The sequence below is a fragment of the Argopecten irradians genome, chromosome 5 (genome assembly GCF_041381155.1).
Source record: "Argopecten irradians isolate NY chromosome 5, Ai_NY, whole genome shotgun sequence".
Taxonomy (NCBI): domain Eukaryota; kingdom Metazoa; phylum Mollusca; class Bivalvia; order Pectinida; family Pectinidae; genus Argopecten; species Argopecten irradians.
Genome location: NC_091138.1, coordinates 43,700,837 through 43,721,429, shown reverse-complemented (window position 1 = coordinate 43,721,429; position 20,593 = coordinate 43,700,837). Strand labels below are relative to the sequence as shown.

The window sequence follows — 20,593 nt, the reverse complement described above, 5'->3', positions numbered from 1 at the left end:
TAAAACCTGCCACATATAGCTTTGTATAAAGACCAGACTGTAATAAGAGGTCCTATTTCAGCATATTTTGACCCACTTTGCTATAAATTTTCGTTATCCTGAATAGGTTGTCTTTACAGACAGGCTATTCAAATTGTATGTCTTCTTTTTCTGTGAATTAAATCTTAACCTAGTCTTGATCAGTGGTTTCATGAAAGATTTGAATAGTATGGATGAGAAGTGAGCTAGTTCTTGATCAGATTTTGTGATCTTATTTTACATTTCTAATTTGCAGGGGAGAAGAAGTCTTTGCTGTCAAAATTATTTGGTCGTAAAAAGAAAAAGAAGCCGGAGAAACAACAGAAACAACAGCAACAAGAAGAAAGGAAGGCAGAAACACCGGAAGCAACGACAGTTAATAGTGGGGAGTACGCCACATTCTCGGCTCAGTTCCCGCCCCCTGAATGGCAATGGTATCAGGAACAGATAGAAAAACAAGAGAGAACAAACTCCTGGCTGAATCAGCAGAGACAACCATATCCAGAGGTTATCAAACAGGAAGGGTCAAGTTCCTCCGATTATATATCTCCCCAGCAACTGTTTCCACGGCAACAGGTGTACGAAGCTGCACGACGCCACCAGAAGATGGCGAATCCATCAAAGCTAAGTCCCTTTGTTGAGCATGATGAGGAACATTACTGTCAGATAGATCCAAGATTTGAGGAAAGTTTACGAAATCTTCGTACATCTACACTTCCGCCTGAAGGGTATTACGACGGAAACTGTATGAACAGGAAAAGTGAACTAAATCCAGGATGTCAGAAACATTCCTCCAAGGCAGCCACATTGCAAGTGCAGATACCTCAAAATACAGAAGAGAACCATCACATCCACAGGAGGCATTCCGAGAGTCATGGTCACCGCCGACGACACGAGGTTGGTGACAGGGCCAGAGTTCGTCGTCACTCAGGAGACAGGAAACAGTTGTTAGTACAGGCTGATCAGTGCTATAGTAACAGTCACGAAAGTGGCGAGACAATTCCGTTAAATCAGCCGTCGTTTCCATATCATTCTCAACGTGGCATAAGTGACCCACTTTACAGTTCTACACCTCGGGGACTTCAGAAAGACCCGGGGGAGACCGTTCATAATAACACTGTCGATGAACTGTTTAACGAAAAGTTACCGGAACGTTGGCACAGGAGTAGAAAATCCAGTAAATCTAGTCGACATAGACATCGCCATAGTATCGCTTTCCCCAGTAACTACCCAAAGAATGATATCAGCTATGAATACCACGGAAAACTACCAAAGAAAAGCTCTATTAAGGCCTTGTCTAGGGACAGTGGTGTGAACTGTATAGGCTTAGGTCAAGGTCAAACAAAATCTAAAGGTTACGACAAGGACAGGTGCTCAACACCAATAGAATTTGTTTCTAAAAGAGGCCATTCTGAGGGACGGAAGCAGAAGAGTAACCCAAAACAAAATAACTCGGATGGGAAACCGTCTGAGAAAAAACACAGTAATGTCAATAATGAAATCGTGTGTGTAGCAGAAATAAATAGCTGTATGCCGCCCGAGGCAAGGGAGATAACTCCAGCGGAAGAAGTTTCTCCCCCTGACGAATATGTGCAGTATAGTGTTCAGGAAGAGGATGAGGGTATGGATGGCGATGTCGACAGTTTTATCGAGGAAAGCGAACAAAGTTATGACACAGTGATCGACTCGCGTACCCGGAACAACAAACGCATCACAGACCTGTGTGATCAGACGAAAAATATAAACCTAGGTGACAGTGGTTTTAGCTCACCGGGATACAATGACGGTTTAAAACAAAACAATAACAGGATTGCAGATACAGCGAGAAGTGAGGAATATCAGAGTTCGTCGTCTGGGGACAGGAACCCCAAACAGTTTCACCCGGTGCAGGACATGGCCAAGTGTCGTCTAAAAGATCCTTCCCTTTACGAGCGATCTGACCTAATAGTGCTAAATAATATGAAGGACGTTCACCGAGACCAGAACCTGCTCACCGATCGGGTAAAGAACCAGTCGCCATTTTATCCGTCTAACCACACCGTGCTGGCGAATGAAGCAGTGCGGCTCGGCGAGAAGTCGCCAGTGCCGTTTAGCTTCCAGTTTGACGGCGATTACCAAGTGGTGGGTGTGGTATAGGCAGTTTTAACCAGTGGTGTGTGTCTGTATGTAAGTGATTGACAATGTCATGTGTGTTTTATTTAAACCTGGAATGATTACATCGTACTACATCAGTGGCACAGATTTTATTATTATCATTTTATCAAATGTTCAAAAATATACTTACTAAGTTTTGGCATAATATTCCAAAGACCTCCGACACCATACTGATGGCTATTACCACATTCATTAAGAGTCTTAGTAGCCCTACAGAGTTCTTCCCCTTTCCAAAGACTTCATGATCAACAATAACAGGGGTTGTCTCCCTTTAATCAATTTTGGTAATGGCTTATTGGAAATATTCTTTATCAAAAGTTAAGACAATTTTAATTTTATTTGAGTTGTGTATGTTAAAATGTATGTTTGAGAATGTAGAAAGTTAAATGTGAATGCCAGTAGTTACGATACAGTTGGTAATGTATCATATTTGTACATAATTATTTATTATCCAGGACACCCCAAGGTCTCAATACTATAGTGCAATGGTTTTGGGTCTGGTGTTGAGTAGATTTACTGCCTCGTCATAGTAATCTCCCCTTTCCTTGCAATGAAATCCCTTTGTGCCTTGATATGAATTCCAATAATTTTCTTCATTTTATTACAAAGAATGTATATTTCTGTTGGCAGCTGCTTTGAGCATTTATATCCATTTTTTATTCATCTGTGTGAAACAAAATAGTTCATAAATTCAAGACTTTTTTTAATATTTGAGTTTTTATTTATTTAAGTAATACCCGGCAAGTGCATTATTTAAAGTTTTACTCAAATGTAATCAAGTTGTGCCATGTCCATAGTGTAGTTCATGGTGAAATAGAGAGAACATGGCTTTTTAAGGTTAAAACGTTGTCTCTAATTAATTCTAGAAATTTCAATATCTCATCTAAGAATGTGGATTCAAACCAATATCAATTCAATGGACCGTTTGAAGTATCCTGTAAATGATAAAAATTAAATTGTAAAATTATACTTTTGGATCTTTACTGTCATTTTATTTACAAAGCAAATTTCAATTATTGGAAAGAAAAAACAAAGCTGCTCATTCTGATGTTATTAATTAGCATTGATGTAACTATTTTTTAACTTCATCAGGTTTTGAAAGAAATTTTGTTTGCAAACTGTGTGAATGCGTTACGCGGATTCTCACAAAAGTTTGCAAACAAAATTTATTTCATAACCCGATGAAGTTATAAAATAGTTACATCAATGCTTATAATTAATTTTCCAGAATATTTGATAATATGAAATAAGTTTAAACGTACGATTCCTTTGATTTTCCAATCGAATATTTTGTATAAATCAATAGGCAACGTCAACGTCTCTATTGTGACGTCATGATAACGTCAAGTTTTCGCCCCATTCTCTGATTTTTTCTTCATAGTATATGAAGAAAAATTAAAGAATCTGCCAATCAGAAAGTCGGATATATTATGAAAATATCTAAAATTAATTATACAGTAATTAGGTTTAAATTGTCTAATTGTTTTGGGAATTAATGAGTACAGTTGCATTTTGCAGCAAATTTTGTCCATGAATAGATGTTACATTCCGAAGTCGTTGTAAATGTGTTTTAAACGATGATCTTCATCATGAGCTAATGATGATTATTTTCTTCCTATTATATGGAAATTAAAATGTCAACTGAAATTATGTGTATGTTATTATTGAATAGGACTAATTCACGTACCACATGATACCAGATAATGTTTGTGCACGACTATTGTTTCTATTGGCAATGGAATGACATCAAAAAAGATGATATCCTGCGTGAATGTCATTTCAACGGGAAGATTCACAAATTTATTTTGATCGCATATTTCATGAAAGTAAATAGCATGCAAAAGAAAGTTGATTTACAAAAAATAATGATCACACGTACCGACAAAATTTTCATTACATCATTTCTTTTATGAAGTATTTTGGTGTCTAAATCAATTGTGCTATTATATATAATTACCAGTAATCCATTCATATTTGTTAAGGTGTTGAAAATTCAATTGCACCCTTAACTAAATCTTTTGGGTTCAAGGATGGTTTAGTGCGCATATTACAAATAAGTGATAGGAAACATTTATAATGATTGAAAAATATTACATTATAACCACAAATTTGTTGTCAAGAGTTTATATTAAAACCATGTTTTACTGTAAGTGTAATGCATCTTGCATTCTTATCTATCAGAGTTACTTCCCTTTGGCCAACCACAACTGTTTTGCTCTAAGGACATTTTTCTCTCTATATATATGTAATACTGTGTCAAGGTCTATAACTCGGTCGGCTATATAACACTACCTTATTTCAGAAAAAGTATGATTATTAACAAAATGTATAAGATGTGACAATGGGAATACTTTCAATCGAAAGCCAGATAATTTATCTTTAATTAGGTATACAATACAATATATATCATGAGATATCAATGTCACTAGGTATCCAGAAACATCGGAAAACAGAGTTCAACTGGTCGGACTCTGTGGTGTCCTGATAAACACACCAGGACTCTAATGGGTAGCTCAAAAACCACTGTACTTCAGCTTCATAAGAATGAAGTTTGGTATAAAATAAACTTAACAGTTAATACCATCCATTTACCCAACCTAGGAAAGTACATGTATTATATATATAGAAAGGAAATGTTTATAGAGTCAATCGCCTGTGGATAAACGCCCACTTATCAATACTTGTTTTAGGAACCCCACATAACTTCGTTCAAACAACCATGAAAATATGGACTAGGTTATTCAGATTTACCAGAAGATCTTCTTTAAATTTCAATATATTTTTTTTTTTTTTTTTTTTTGTGAAAAAAATATCACAACACATAAGCATCAATTGTAAATCTCTATTTATTTCTAAATCAAAGAAATCAAAAATTCATAAGACCAATTGCAATAAACAAAATGATAGTTGTATCAGACACTGATTACTAGAGAAACATGAAATCCATTTGCTGATAATTAAAGCACAGTTTTTAAATAACACAAAGTTTATCAATATTTGTGAAAAGTTACTAATGAGTTATCTCCCTTGTAACTGTCTATCCATGGCTAAGGCACTGTCAGAGAGAATTTGAAAAAAAAATTAACCCGCAAATAGTAACCTCCTTAATACAGTATTTGATTTTCCTTTAAAAATCCAATAATTAGAATGCACATTTCATCAAAAGAAGTGTCTTACCAAAAATCACATTCTCTGCTTATCTGATCACAGGGATTTGGCATAACTTTCCAACCTACAGTATATGATAGATACATATATAATATAAATTATATATATCTTTGGTTGGAAATTTTTTACATGTCCCTGTGCTGCTAGTTATCAAAAAATCTGCTGTTTAAACAAAGCTAAAACTGGGTATAACATTTAAACTGTTAAATATTGACTTAAACTTTTTATTGAAAGTTTGTTGGTCTTGGTAAACTTGTTCACCAAGTATGCCTTAATTACTTAACTACTAGTCTTAGAGTTAAAGAAGTTTGATCAAATTTAATAAAATTTAATCTTAAGTTAACTCAAATTTCTTTTAAGAACATCACAATGAAGAATAATGTTACAATGAAAATCAATGAAACATTTCATTAAATGATTATTGCATAGTCACAAATATTGCTGATAAGAGATCATTAAAAACAATGACATGTTTATACACAATTCTACGATATCATGTAAATGACTAATTAACTCTGCTAATTCTGCATGACTAAACAAATCATTAACAAGCATGCTGTAAGCCCAGTTTCCTCTGACCCTCCTGCCAGGTTCTGACATTCTGAGAGACGAATGCCCGACTCTATACTCTAATCTGCGGAGGCCCAGTTTCGCAGACGTTTCCCATCTTAAAAAGGAAATTACTTTTTTACTTTAAATTCCTCATAGGATACAGCATTACGGTATTTAGAGAAAGATCTGAATCTAATTACAATCTTCAAGAATCAACTTGATTAAAACACATGATATTGATTTCTCCTCGCATAACAAATTAGGTTATAAGTTAAAGCACATCAGTTTCTACACTTATAAGCCAACTACATATTAAAGTTAACAAGCAAACCTACAGACAATAACAAAACAATAGAAACAAACAAATCCGTATATCTACATATAGACTAGGATGTTGCCAATCATTAACTGTATTTGACCCAATAAGCGCCCTCTTGTTTTTTGAGGCCTTGAGTAAATCTACCTTGAATTTCATAATCTTTATTGGATGGGAGTGGAAATAAGTACATACAGAGTTATCTGCCCATGCAGGTAGGTATTAATTGTGATGTCATGTGTTTGCGAGCGTAACGTCATGCTTTTTGGAGAAAACAATGTGAATTGCACTCACAAAATAATGAGAGAACAATCGATACCTACCCGCATGGGAGATAACTCTGTAATATGCAAAGACGGAATAGTACTTTTCACTTTGTTTCTTTTGCCAAATGATTAGTGGTTAACCTTATGCAATAATTCTGTAAAAAGTCTTTAAATTTGATCCCTCAATTTCCTGAGCGCTTATTGGGTCTAAGACAAAATGATAAATAAATCATGATTCTAAATTCATAAGTTAAACACTGACTGAAATAGGCACCACTAATAATTCGTGAGGAAAAACAGCCATGCAGCACTATCTATAGGGAATTATTTCATAGCCGTTATTTACAGGGGTAAAATTTTTCTTCATTTTATGTAAAAACAAGAAAATTTATATATTATATCTGTATTAAATTTTTTGTGATCCAGCTTTCAGGGTAAATTATGGGTGGACCACTTTTCAATTACTCATGGATGAAATTTTTGCGATCACAGCGATTTGCTGCGAAATTGCGTGAAATATTATCCTTGTGAAAATAAAAGGCTATAATAATTTGAAAGCTAGACCATAAGCAAACTTATTAAAGAGACAATTTACATTAAACCAACTTTTTTTTAGAGTGACTTAAATTTCTCGTTTTTATGCCTAATGGCTTTTCATTGGGTTTAATATCACAATTTTAACTTATTTTATTAACCTATTTCGAAAATTTCTAATAACTCACGAAAACCACAAAATTCAGTTGTACATGAAAATAAGTTGGATTGCAGTACCAACAAGAATAAATTTGGACCCTACTCCAGTAACAGGAATGTAAGTTACAAAAACAAGTATCTAAACTCACTGGGTGATCTTAGGCAAGCGGACATTTTGTGCTGACCGGGTAAGATAAATCATAATACAATAAGATCTATTAGATTTACTTCCCTTTGTTTCCCTTCGTCAGTAAAATAAAGTCAAGTAACTCTTAATTAATAATGAAAATAACCAACTTGGTTCAACATTAACTTGGTAACTAGCATTGATTTTTAATGCCCAATTTAAACTGAAGGTATAATGTTTGCTATTCACCGGAATTATTTTGAGTCATTTGAATATATTTTAATTAATGTATTTGACCACTAAACCTTATTAAAATTCAGAATCTTCTTCTCATTTCGTTACCTATAGGATCTGAAAACCATTCTTACTTGAGGTGATATTCTGGTTACCTTTATTTTCAGTTCTGACTACACAACTTTTAAAACGTAACTTCATCACAAGATTCAGATGAACATGTATCTAGTTATTATCACTTTCCAGTAAGTGTAATGATTGACAAAGACTCCTGCAAACAGTGGAAATTATTTTGTCATCTCAGATTATTTCTCTCAAGATTCCTGAGGCACTTATTTGATTGGACAATCCGAAGGTCACCAGATTGTAACCTCAAAATGGATGTTGTCAGATCCTCTATAAAAATGGAGTGAAAATAAGGATCTGTATTTCGATCCAATATGTGGGGGTTTCAAGATCCCACAATGATATCATTAAATTCATGTTTGAATAATCGTCGGAAGGTGGGACTATGTAATCAACATTAAATCATACTTTACCCACCTTGTTTTGGGATCTCAAAAACCCCGTTTAGTCTGACCCCTGTGATCTTTAACAAATATCAATTTTTTTTTTACTAAAAAATGTTTCTCCCTGTTCAAATATCATAGATAAATAATTCACCACATCATAGTAATTAATTACCTGAAAGCAAAATTGCTACTAACAAATATATAACATAAATATAGAATACAATATAGACTCTGAAGACATCATTTCAACTCGTATATAATAATCAATCAATAAAATTCTTTAAAATTTCATAATACATGTATTACAATAAATTAATTTTCAACAAAAATATATAAAATTTTCAATTTGCATCAAGAATTTTCAGAATATCGGATTGAGGCAGATTTCCATAGCAACCTCCTGTATTTGAGGAAAGCTTCCTTAGCAACAAGTTTCTTTCTCATCCTTCAACATCCAGCATGCTACAGTCACCGGTCAAATTAATGGAGCCATTGGTCAAGCTGATGGAGTCACCGGTCAAGTTAATGGCATCATTTGTAATATCACTGGAGGTGCCTGTAACGTTGATGGATTCCTTCGTAAGATTTATGGATTCTTTGGTGATGTTGCTGGAGTTTACGTCGCTGACTGAAGAATTTGTCGTGGAATCGAAGGACCCCGATGTTGTGTTGACAGCGTCGTCTCCATGACACCTTGAAAGAGAAAAATGTCCAGGTCATGAATACCCGATCTATTAAGGGTTATGGAGAAATACTTTTCAAAAAAGTTTGTACCCTATAACCGTGAAAGCATCCTACATACTTCAGCAGTTAAGATAACACATTCAATCTTTTAAAAACTAAAATGTTGGATCAAAACCCCCGGAGCATCAAGAATGTCTTGAACGTAAGTTATCAACAAGAGTACTGAAACTTTTTTTAAGGTTTTCAAAAGTAATATAGACATTAATTGTGTACAACTTCATCCTATTGGTATAACATTATGTAGCTAATGTATGAATTATTAGAGATTAATTTAGAGGTGATTTCAATTTAGAGATTATTACGAGTGATTTCAATTTAGAGATTACTACAAGAGAATATTACAAGTGATTTCAATTAAGAGATTATAACAAAAGATTATTACAAGTGATTTCAATTTAGAGATCATTACAAGAGAATATTACAAGTGATTTCAATTTTGAGACAAGTGATTTCAATTTTGACATTATTACAAGTAAATTCAAATAAGATTATTACACAAGTATTTCAATTAAGAGTTCTGGGGTATCAATTCAGAAGATTATTACAAGTGTATTCTGTCAAGAGATTAATACAAGTGCATTCAATTTAGATATCATTATAAACAAGTGTATTCAATTCAGAAATTTTTACAAAAGAAGTGTATTCAATCAAGAGATTTTTACAAAAGAAGTGTATTCAATCAAGAGATTTTTACAAAAGAAGTGTATTCAATCAAGAGATTTTTACAAAAGAAGTGTATTCAATCAAAAGATTTTTACAAAAGAAGTGTATTCAATCAAGAGATTTTTACAAAAGAAGTGTATTCAATCAAGAGATTTTTACAAAAGAAGTGTATTCAATCAAGAGATTTTTACAAAAGAAGTGTATTCAATCAAGAGATTTTTACAAGCAAATTCAAATCTGATTATTAGTCACATGTTTCCACTTCAGAGATTTTTACAAGTATATTCAATTAAGTTAAGTAAATAAGAATTAGATCTGATGCTTAAGAGATGACTTTTAAATGTCCTGTCTTTATAGAAGGATTTTGTATGGCTATAGAATAATAGTGGTAAGTTTAGATATGTCTCCATTTATCGACTTAAAGTCCATTGAATGAATATTGAAACTATTCATATACTATTGTTCTATGTCAAATCACTCTTAATTAGCCAAGATCAATCCAGTAGCGGTGCCATAGTACCACATGTGGCTCTCTAGTACCACATGTGGCTCTGTATATTATTTCCATCCAGTTTATGTTAAACTCTACATCACAGTACACCTGAAGACGGAGCGAGGCACATTAAAACATGGATTCAAACCTAGAACCACTGAATATTAGTCCATTGCTCTACTGAATGAGCTAAATGGTTGCCATCTACATTTGGTATTTGTCAAATAATGTATTTTATCTTTAAGTGACTGTGATATCTACACTCAATAGCAAATCAACTTTTAATTACTGTATTTGATCCAATAAGCATCCCGGGCATTTAAAAAAATTGAAAAAAAAATGAATAAAATGTTTAATAAGATGAAATTATTGGAAAACTATATATACAGTTTTGATAATTTTGGTCTTATGCCCAGGCAACTGAAATGAAGATCATCACATATATAATTAATTGAGCCAATAGACAAAGGCTTTTTCGTAAGGATAGCATCTACATCATCCAGTAGCCATGGTACCACATGTGGCTCTCTAGTACCACATGTTAAAAAGGGAAGGGGTGCTTATAGGGACATGAGTGCTTATTGCGTCAAATACAGTAATTTACTGACAAAAATTTTATATCAGGTATTAATTTGGTATAAGCAAGGGTTCAACATGTCACCATTGGAAAAAGTTCATTCCACAACCAATTCACTATGTAAGAAGGATTACCATGGCAACAGATTAAACATAAAAACACAAAACAATCAAAAGCATGGACTGGTAAAAACAACAAAGCCCCACACCCCAGAGATGGGACATACTTTTGTTTGTTCGAGTTTTACGGCCCATCGACAACTATGGTCATTTAGGGCCAAGTGGGTGGACATACACACATGGTCATGACATGGTCACAGTGTTCAGCGAACATGAACAAGAGGATTAAATATTGCGTGTTGACAGTTCATTTCGGCAATCTCCGCTGTAGGGCAAATTACGTTTAAAATCCATTTCATTCTCGAGTTTTGTTCAAGTGATGTTCAGATTAAATATACTGGAAGACCTTTCTTATATTCAAATCATTTCTCTACAGTCAGAGCATTATTCTATAGTAAGACCTGCTGCTATTTAATCCTAATTTGAAATGTATTAAAACGTGAAAAATTCATGCCGTTATTTCAAGTTATTTTCTATGTCATGTCAAATTTAAAACCACGTTTGACCTCATTCAAGGAACAATTATACAATGACTTACGATATGATTAACCTGTGACTGTGTCTGCAAAAACGTAATGTTTATTTAACGGTAAATGAGAAAATGTTAACAGTTAACAACTTACTGGAATGTAGGTTCACAGTGAAATAAAATATCCTTTTTTTAACTTTTTTTTTCTACAATTGAAAGCACGTCTGATAAGCTACAAAGATTTAGATCAATAAGCTATCATGAAAAACTTCCACTGTGCAAATATAGTATTTATATGTACATGTACACGTAGATACAAAAATAATAGCATCTCATCTAATGATTTGCTAAAAATGTACAACAAGATGGTCAAAAAAAATGTCTTCACTAATAAAAACTGGCAGAAAATATCCCCCCCCCCCCCATGATCAGCCGCATGATGTTTGTTGTGTACATAACATGGAAAAATGGGATGCTTCCTTGAACCAGAGTCCCTTCACATACAACAGACAGATGTTCTGATATATTTTCTACAATTGAAAGCACGTCTGATAAGCTACAAAGATTTAGATGAATAATCTATGTTGTAAACTTCCACTGTGCAAATATAGTATTAATATGAATAGCATCTCATCTAATGATTTGCTAAAAATGTATAACAAGATGGTAAAAATGTCTTCGCTAATACAGACTGGCTGAAAATTTATTGTACCCTTTATATTATCTTTTCATTAGAAGTTTTCTTTGTTATTTAATAATGATATTTACAATACAGATACAATAGTTAATACATTGTTAAATTACACACAGACAAACTTCTATGGTTCAAACTTCGATGAATCAAATTTCTCGCTGTATCAAACTTTTTGCTTAAATATTGGTAACAAACCCAAAAATGATTTGAATTTTTCTATTTTTATCAGGTTTCATCTTTAACAGAGAAATATTCGACTATTGAAAATCATACTTTAACCAAAATACCTGTATATATATATATATATATATATATGCTTTATAGGTGAATCAAAAATGCTTGATTTAACATATTCACCCCTGAAGACGCATATCGACTCATCTAAATCAAAGTCTAGACCAGTCCATTATGAAATTTCAGGAATGAATGAGTTAAAACCTAGGTATAACATAATTTTGATGGTTTCTATGGCAATTATAAGATTCCAACCTTACAGATGAGTTGTATTTATATATCGTAAACCACAGAAAAATCTGCTGAATATATCCAAGCTGCAATCCTGATAGAGAGGTTGTGCTCTTCTTTGTGGAAGCAATCTCAACCATATAAATGCAGTATTCCTGAAGGTACGGTGGCTGACAGGAAATTTTTATCCTGGGTTTGTGATGGTCCATAGGTGTATATATATATACAAGATCTACAAAAAAATTGTAGTACACAGATTTTTCATATAGATCCCAATCTGTTAAGATCCGCGACCAGTGAAGCTATGGGTGAAATATCAGGCCAAATATCCGTGACGAAAATCTTCCAAACAAGGCGAGGTAACAGATAAGGAGTAAAATGTATAAAATGTTTTTGTGTAGGTAAAACGAATAAGTGTGTTATGCTTACCAACAATAGTTATTTAGAACCACATGCAGCAATGAAAATTCCAGTTCAAACATTTCTTGTATTTTACACAAATTAATTGATATGTATTTGAAATCAAATTTGAAATTGTATTAAAAGAAAAATTATTTTGAACTCTCTTTTTTTTTTAGACTTTCAAACCACCAGCCAACCTATCTATTACAATATGGCCCCTTAATTTTTATAATGATTAATATGATGAAAGGACAAGATAAAATTACGACAAAAGATAAATAATTACGAGATGTGACCCTGGTGTACCAATTCGAAAAACCTAAAACAATATTTCATTCATTTTTTTCCACCGATTTGGGTCTCGGTGGCAGGGTTGTTAAGATGTCTCAATATTATAGACTGATTACCAAGGAGTACTTAGTCCCGACTCATGCTCACTAATGCACATGTACCTATTCAATGTCGTAGCAAATGTAAGATACAAAGTACAAAATGCAAAGTCACATGCGGTACCTGGCCGGCCCGATTTACAGCTGGCAATACATCAATTATCACAAACCCGCTATCTTTGGGTAGTAAGTTTGGGGCAGTTGCCAGGAACTGAATGTAGGTGGGTGTTTTTTTCTCCGAGTACTCAGACTTTTCTCCTCCACCTCCTAAACCTACCACGTCCTTAAATGACTATGGCTGTTAATAGAATGGTAAACTAATCTAATTATCAGACCCAAAAAAATCAGCCCCCCCCCCTTCATTGACCTAAATTGACCTAAGTTTGTTTATTTTTTTGTTTATTTTTTTGTTTATTTGTGAAGCAGGTGCGCTGAAATCAACAAAACAACAAAGTACAGAAATATCAAGTGATTTGGTGTTACTTCACAGAATGGACATGCTAAATAATAGTATACATATTAATGATTATTTTTTCTTAGTTTTCATACTAAATCTGGCTTTTTGATTGGCCAATTATTATGATTTTTCTTTTTTTGCATAGCACTATGAAAAATTTTTTGAAAATGACATGAAAACCTGACGTTATTGTGATGTCACAATAGAAACAATGATGTTGCATATTGATTTGGAAAAAGAATCCCTTCAAAAACCAATGAAATCGTACATTAAAACATTTTTCATTTTATCAAATAATCTAAAAAATTATGTAAGAATTGATGTCACTATCTTTTAATAACAAACAAACTATTGTGAGGATTCACAAAGTTTACAAACAAATTTTTTTCATATCCTTATGCTTATATGAAAATGAACCTATAATATGCCAATAGGGCTTTAATTCCATATACCTTTGTAATCCCATAAGAACTTAATATTTTTCTTTTTTGAAAAAAAAAACCAGATATAAAAAGGACCAAAGTTTAGTATTTGTTGCAAGGTTAATGTGCACGGTAACAAGATAATGGTTAGATTTTCTTTTTATGTTACAATTTTACTCACTTCCTCAAAGTTCATCAACTGGGTTCGTGAGTGACCGATTCGGGACGGTCATAGTGACCACTGCAGTGACCTACATGTAGTGGATAAGCAGCCAAGCACAGGTTTGGGAGATTGAGTGTTTAAGTAGTAGCTGGTGGCTTAATTGGTATCTTCCGAGTTGACCAACAGTCTGAGTTATCTCCCCTGAGTGGATGATGGCTATCTTCAGTAGGTGAGTTATCTCCCTTGGTTATTATCTCCCCTTATCACTTTGGTGCTGTGACTGTTTCTATTGAGTAGGTGACATATTTTTAGTTGTTGGAGTTGTCTCCCTTGTGTGTAGTTGATGTATTGGTAGTTGATTAACATCTCTTGCTGTGTAGCAGCTGTTTGAGTAGTTGAGAGATGTTCTCTGTGTTTCATCCTTTTGAGTGGTTGGTAGTTTGTGTTATATCAAGATTTTCTTTTCCATGGTATGTCACTAGATTTCGACAACACAAAACATGGATGTGAGGAGGGGAGTGGTGACAAGGGACAAAAAAAACACAACAAGGTAGATAACTCTAGCTTGCCCACACCATTTCTCTACAATATCAGTTACCTAAGCATGAGCATACAAGCACATCTTCGCCAAAAATTGTACTAAAGATTTGACATGAAGTGTTTCAGTAGCTACTTATTCATGGTCTTGTGTTTGTAAATTTGCAAATTGCATATATATTAGAAATATAAGCAAAAATTACAAACACAAAATCAATTTGCATTTTTTTTTCTCAACAAGCAGTATTGATCATGCTGTGATAGTACAACATTTAGCTCTATATATTGACAACCTCTGTATACCGACTAAATAGTTACCTCTATACACATACAGATACCCTCTGTATACCGGCATCACTACCAGTGATCTCGCTTTGTGTACTATCCCTGCTATCTTATCTATATTACAAACTTTGATGACCATCTATAAAGGAGAAGTCCCTGCATATTTGATCTCAATTTTCTTTCATTGAAAACACATTTCATTTCTTTGTATTTTGCATTGGCGTATAAGTTATAAGCTATTATTTAAAACTAAATATATATCTAGTAACTTAAAATAAAAGATATACTCTTATATATTCTTACTAAGAATTTTTGCAAAAAAGCTGTAATTAATACAAAATAGTTAATTACTTATACTGAAAGTTACTTTACAACTTTGGCATTAACGATATGCTTATAAATTATACAACGCAGAAAATGCACAAATAAATAAATCATGTTTACCAAGAACATGAATTGAATGCAAAGACGCAGGAACCTATCTTTCTTTAACTCATTCTCCCCTGAAAAAACCATTTGGACTCTTCTGTTTCAAAGGTTGGAATGGTTCATTATGAATTTTCAGGGATGAATGAGTGAAATTCCAGCCCTGTATAACACTATCACCAAACAGTTACCTGTCGTCGCTGTCGTATCGAGCTTCTTCTGGTGGGACACTGTGCCTGTAAGTACAAAATAAGTACAAAATAAGTACAAATAACAGACAATATCAAGGGCTTTCAAAATCTATACAAAAAATATCTAAATCCAATATATATATGCATTTGTATATATGCTGACTATTTCCAGTTTCTTTGGTTTTTCACTAATTATTCCCCCTTACACCACACTAGGGTTTACAGTTATCTCCCCTTATGACATTAATATCGCGATTTAAGTTATCTACCCGTACACCATTAACAACAAACTAGAGTTTATGGTTATCTCCCCTTGCATCAAACCTGAGTTTATAGTTAACTCCCCTTACAACATTAATATCACAATATGAATTATCTCCCCTTTCGTCATTAACATCACACTAGAGTTATAGTAATCTCCCCTTACATCATTCACATCACACTAACATTTAAAGTTATCTCCCCTTCTATCATAAACATGAAACTAGAGTTTTTTATTTATCTCCCCTTACAACATTAATATCAAAATATAGGTTATCTGCCCTTACATCCTTCACATTACGCTAGAGTTATAGTTATTTCCCCTTACATCATTCACATTACGCTACAGTTATAGTTATCTCCCCTTACAACATCAATATCAGAATATAGGTTATCTGCCCTTTTATCATTAACATCACACTAGAGTTATAGTTATCTCCCCTTACAACAGCGATATCAGAATATCGGTTATCTGCCCTTACATCCTTCACATTACGCTAGAGTTATAGTTATCTCCCCTTACAACAGCGATATCAAAAATATAGGTTATCTGCCCTTACATCCTTCCCTTTTTTCATGAACATCACACTAGAGTTTAGAATAATCTCTGTTGTACCTTATACATGGAATATTTCAAACACTAAAAAATAAAATAGTTGTTTTGGTTATATTTCTCATTTTTTTACTAATAAGGGAAACAAATCTGTGTTTCGGTAAGAATTTGAAATTTTCAACCTTTTTTCTTCTGCATGACTTCATATACATGCACCTAATGTAATGTAATAACGGTGTTTGTCTAGATCCAACCAGGAAAAAGACTGGTGATTATCAGAGAAGAGAAAGGACTTTTAAATTCTTAAAAAATATTTCATGCCTTTTTAGTTATAAAGATAGACTTTTAAAAGGTGCACCCCTAATACTACTATTGTTTGCATCAATTTTTTAAAGGTTGCTTTATACCATGTATGCAATCTTGTTATAACGACAGGTGTCAAAAATGATGACAGGTGAAAATAATAAGCTTAAGATTTATGTCATAGCCTAGATAATTACAACACATTATTGACATCACAGTACCAATTCCTTACTTTAATTGGTCGTTACATGACTGAAATCCCAAGGAGTCGGAACCAGTGTCATTCATCAAGTTGTCATGCTTTAAAGTGACAGGAGAAAACGACCTTGATCTTGACCTTGACCTTGACCTTGAATCTGACCTCGAGTCTGTGTGACTAATATCTAGCACCGATTCTTGCTGACTAGAGTTGGGTGAATTTTGACGCTGTTCCCTAGGTGACAACGGTCGGTCATCAAACGACCTGGATGACCTCTGCGGGGAATTTCCATCGTGATGCTGCTTTCCTGGTGATAAGGATTGGTCTTCAGACGGTTTTGGTGACCTTTGATGTGATCTTTCGTTGTCATGCTCTCTCCTTGGTGATGATATCTGCCGATTCTCATATGACTTAGTTGACCTCTGTGGTGACCTTTCATTGGAATGTGGTTGCCTTGGTGATGAGGTCAATTCATCCTTACAGGACTTTGATGGTTTCTCTGGAGACATTTCCTCCCTTTGTCTCCGTGGTGACAAGGATCTGGCCTTGGAATCTTTAGTCCGGCCCTCGGACTTCCGTGGTAGTGAAGGAGACCGTGAGTCCCTGTCTTTGGGGTTGCTTTCTTGCGACTTTGAAGAATTCTGTCGGGAAAGGGATTTGCCATTCACTAGTTGAACAGGAGATTTAGATCGGGAATGTGTTTTCTGTCTAGACCCAGACCTGAAAATTATAAAATTAATAATACTATGTAAAACAGATTTTAATTTTTTTGTTTTTAAATCAAAATAAGTTAATAAGCTTTCCATATAGTCACCAGACTGTTTGACAAAATTATCATATGTTTTATTCATCATTTTGAAAGAAAACTACTGAAAAGCAGACACACTTAAGATATACCAGAAGTTATTTAGTTGTTGATTTTCTGATTGCAAACGAAGGTTTTGAAGTGTTCATTTTACGCATCAATGAGGAGACATAATAAGGGCGTTTGTATGTATAGAATTCGCATAAAGATATGCATCGTCGATTCACACATGAATAGCCAAACTGAAGCACGCTCTAGGAGCATGTTATACACCTGTGCTATCAATAACTTGTTTATCTTTATTATTTACACGGTGAAGTAATTAGGAGTTAAATCTACAAACAAATACCAACGAGTAGTCTGGCATTTAGTATAATTTTCTCATCCTTTTTAGACATTTAGCTTTGATCTTGTAATTTTCTATTTGGGGATTTTGACAACAAATAAACCAAACACAGACATTTAACACTGGCATATTTAACATTAGAATAGAAAGATTTAACAACAACATCTAATATTTATCTATTCAGTGAAACGACTTCAAATTAATTCACGTTTATTTTCTGAACACAATAAAGCCAACAAGCTTCTTTGAATAAACTGTGAAAATGTAAACTTCCTCAAATTCAAATGATTTGAACAATCAAAAACAGAATAAAAAGAACAAAAAAGTTTTCAAAACAATGTGCAGTTGAGCCTTGTTAGCTCCATCTTGAATACTTTACTTTTTACTCAGATTGTTGATTATTTAACTTACCGTATTCGACCCAATAAGCCCCCATGTCCCTATGAGCGCCCCTCCCCTTTTTTGAATTTTAATTGCCCATGCATAAATATTTATTGGGTCGAATACGGTAGTTAAGTTTTAAAATGTTTGTGTCGACATCTTGTTGACATTAAATATAAACGTTTGCAAAGCAGCAATTGCGTCAAGACATACCTTACACATGGTTTCTTTCTTTCTCGAGAGGAACTGCTTGACCGTCTGCTTTTCTTTCTTTTGTATGACCTTGACACCGAACTTGACCTTGACCTTGACTTTGAATATGACCTGGACCTGTAACGATATTGAAGGAGTTTCTAAATTCACTGAAATATTTCTAATCTTCATATGTACATATCAAGAAAAACAGATTGTTATCTATTCAGATTTAATACTTATTTTTGGTCTTGTTTAACTCATGTAAAATCAGTATGATGTTTAGATGCAGATTAACCTGTCAGGCATAATATCAAAATTACTAGATTCAGCGTTTTCCCTCTTGTTTGGATTTTTGTGATCCCCGGGACTCCTAAAATTTGGATTTGTGTATCTTTTGCAGTTATAATGGCGTTATATCATTTGGGGTGGGGGGGTGGTGGGGTGGTTAAAATGATGATTGAAATGCTTGTAGTTCAATTGATTTGCAAGTAAATTAAATTTGCATTTTAAATACTTTTCCTCGAGACACCAATAATTTATCTTAGGCGTCCTTTAAAACTTGCATCATGGAAAACCTGTGCTAGATTGATAAAAAATCAGATTTACACCTGAAAACTGGTAGTACATTTTGTAATAGCAGAGAACCATTTACAATAAAATCAAAACAATATCGATAAGCTATTTGGGTTGCTGTTGATTTTCAAGATAAAATGTTTTGTAAATATTCCGGCTTCGCCAAAGCCAATTTTTCAAATCTAATATGTTACAAAATTGGAAGATATTGGCATAGAAGCAGCTTTTTCAAGATTGGCCTTAAAAGCGATAGACTTTTGTGTAAAGAAGTAGAGTTAACGTATTGCAATAAAAATTATCAAATTTAAAAGGACAATCAGGTAACCAGTTGTTCAAACACATCCAGACGACATACCGGGGTGTTTTCAGATCAAATAAGGATTAAATTTACACTTTAAATGGACATTATAAGCTTCATCTGTGTATACAATGGGTATCTGTATCATTGTCTGTAGAAATTTTTGAAAACCTACGACAATTAATCCATCGATTTGTGCCACGATCAAACAATTATCTTGTACAATTATACGTAGGTTTTGTTAAATCTATTTTGCAAATAAATGGCTTCAAATTCCCCTGAGTCTGTCTGGTATGGCCTGATTAGTTTTTATGTCCTTTGAACAGTTAGGGTCATTTAAGGACGTTACAGGTTAAGATTGCAAAGGAAAGCCAGAGTACCCAAAGAAAACACATCGGACCAACGTTCAGTACCTGATAACGGCCCCACATGGGATTCAAACTTGTGAATAAGGCTGGTAGAAATAAATATGTCAGGATATTTTAACAACTTGGCCACCACTGACCCATAACAGTATTGATGTATTTGATTATAGATTTGTAACTGCATGGCTCTGGTATCTTACAGCTGTGATATGTAAATTAAGATTTAATGATAAAAACAGTTTGTTTGAACGCATGTGATGAAGAAATGATTAAATTACAAAACTTTAAAAATCTGTCGTCTCATGCTGTTGTTTAAATTTCCATTGATACGAAAACCTACGTGCTAAATAATGTTATAATCCTACGCACGATCTTCTTCTCGTATTTCCACTACAGGTGATATCTCTTACAAAAATATGAGTTATAGATTCACGATGTTGATGCGGTGAGTTACAGAAACACGATTCATAGCTATGTAAACTACATCATGTATAACATACACCATTGAACACTCTGGTTAAATAGTCATAAGGCAGAAGTAGGTCAAAGGTCTTAACTTTCTCAAGACAACTACTGACTATAAAAACAAGAGATCCCAGAGGGATCTTGGCGCCCACCAAAGAATGATTTATGTCTGACAATGGAAAGAGGATCTTTTCCCTGCTTTTCAAACTTTTTCAAACACACTACATATAAAATTTGAGACAGATCGCTATAGTACTTTCTAAGAAAAAGTGGTAACAAACTTCAACAATGAAATCTAAGATGGCGGCCGGTT

General features: G+C 33.7%; 2 protein-coding genes across 2 annotated transcripts in view; one reads left to right on the top strand and one right to left on the bottom strand.

Moving 5' to 3' along the window:
• The window catches only part of LOC138323965 (uncharacterized), a 28,858-nt gene extending 25,039 nt beyond the window's left edge, over positions 1 to 3,819 (top strand). The window contains exon 4 of the mRNA XM_069268923.1: positions 275 to 3,819. Within this exon, the coding sequence (XP_069125024.1) occupies positions 275 to 2,154 (1,880 nt within the window). The 3' untranslated portion in view covers positions 2,155 to 3,819. The remainder of the gene's footprint in view (positions 1 to 274) is intronic.
• A 1,181-nt stretch (positions 3,820 to 5,000) lies between these two features.
• The window catches only part of LOC138324441 (serine/arginine-rich splicing factor 4-like), a 46,348-nt gene continuing 30,755 nt past the window's right edge, over positions 5,001 to 20,593 (bottom strand). The window contains exons 7-10 of the mRNA XM_069269508.1: positions 18,598 to 18,714; positions 16,886 to 17,572; positions 15,537 to 15,581; positions 5,001 to 8,733 (exon numbers count right to left, since the gene is read on the bottom strand). Coding sequence (XP_069125609.1) covers positions 8,481 to 8,733; positions 15,537 to 15,581; positions 16,886 to 17,572; positions 18,598 to 18,714 — 1,102 coding nt within the window. The 3' untranslated portion in view covers positions 5,001 to 8,480. The remainder of the gene's footprint in view (positions 8,734 to 15,536; positions 15,582 to 16,885; positions 17,573 to 18,597; positions 18,715 to 20,593) is intronic.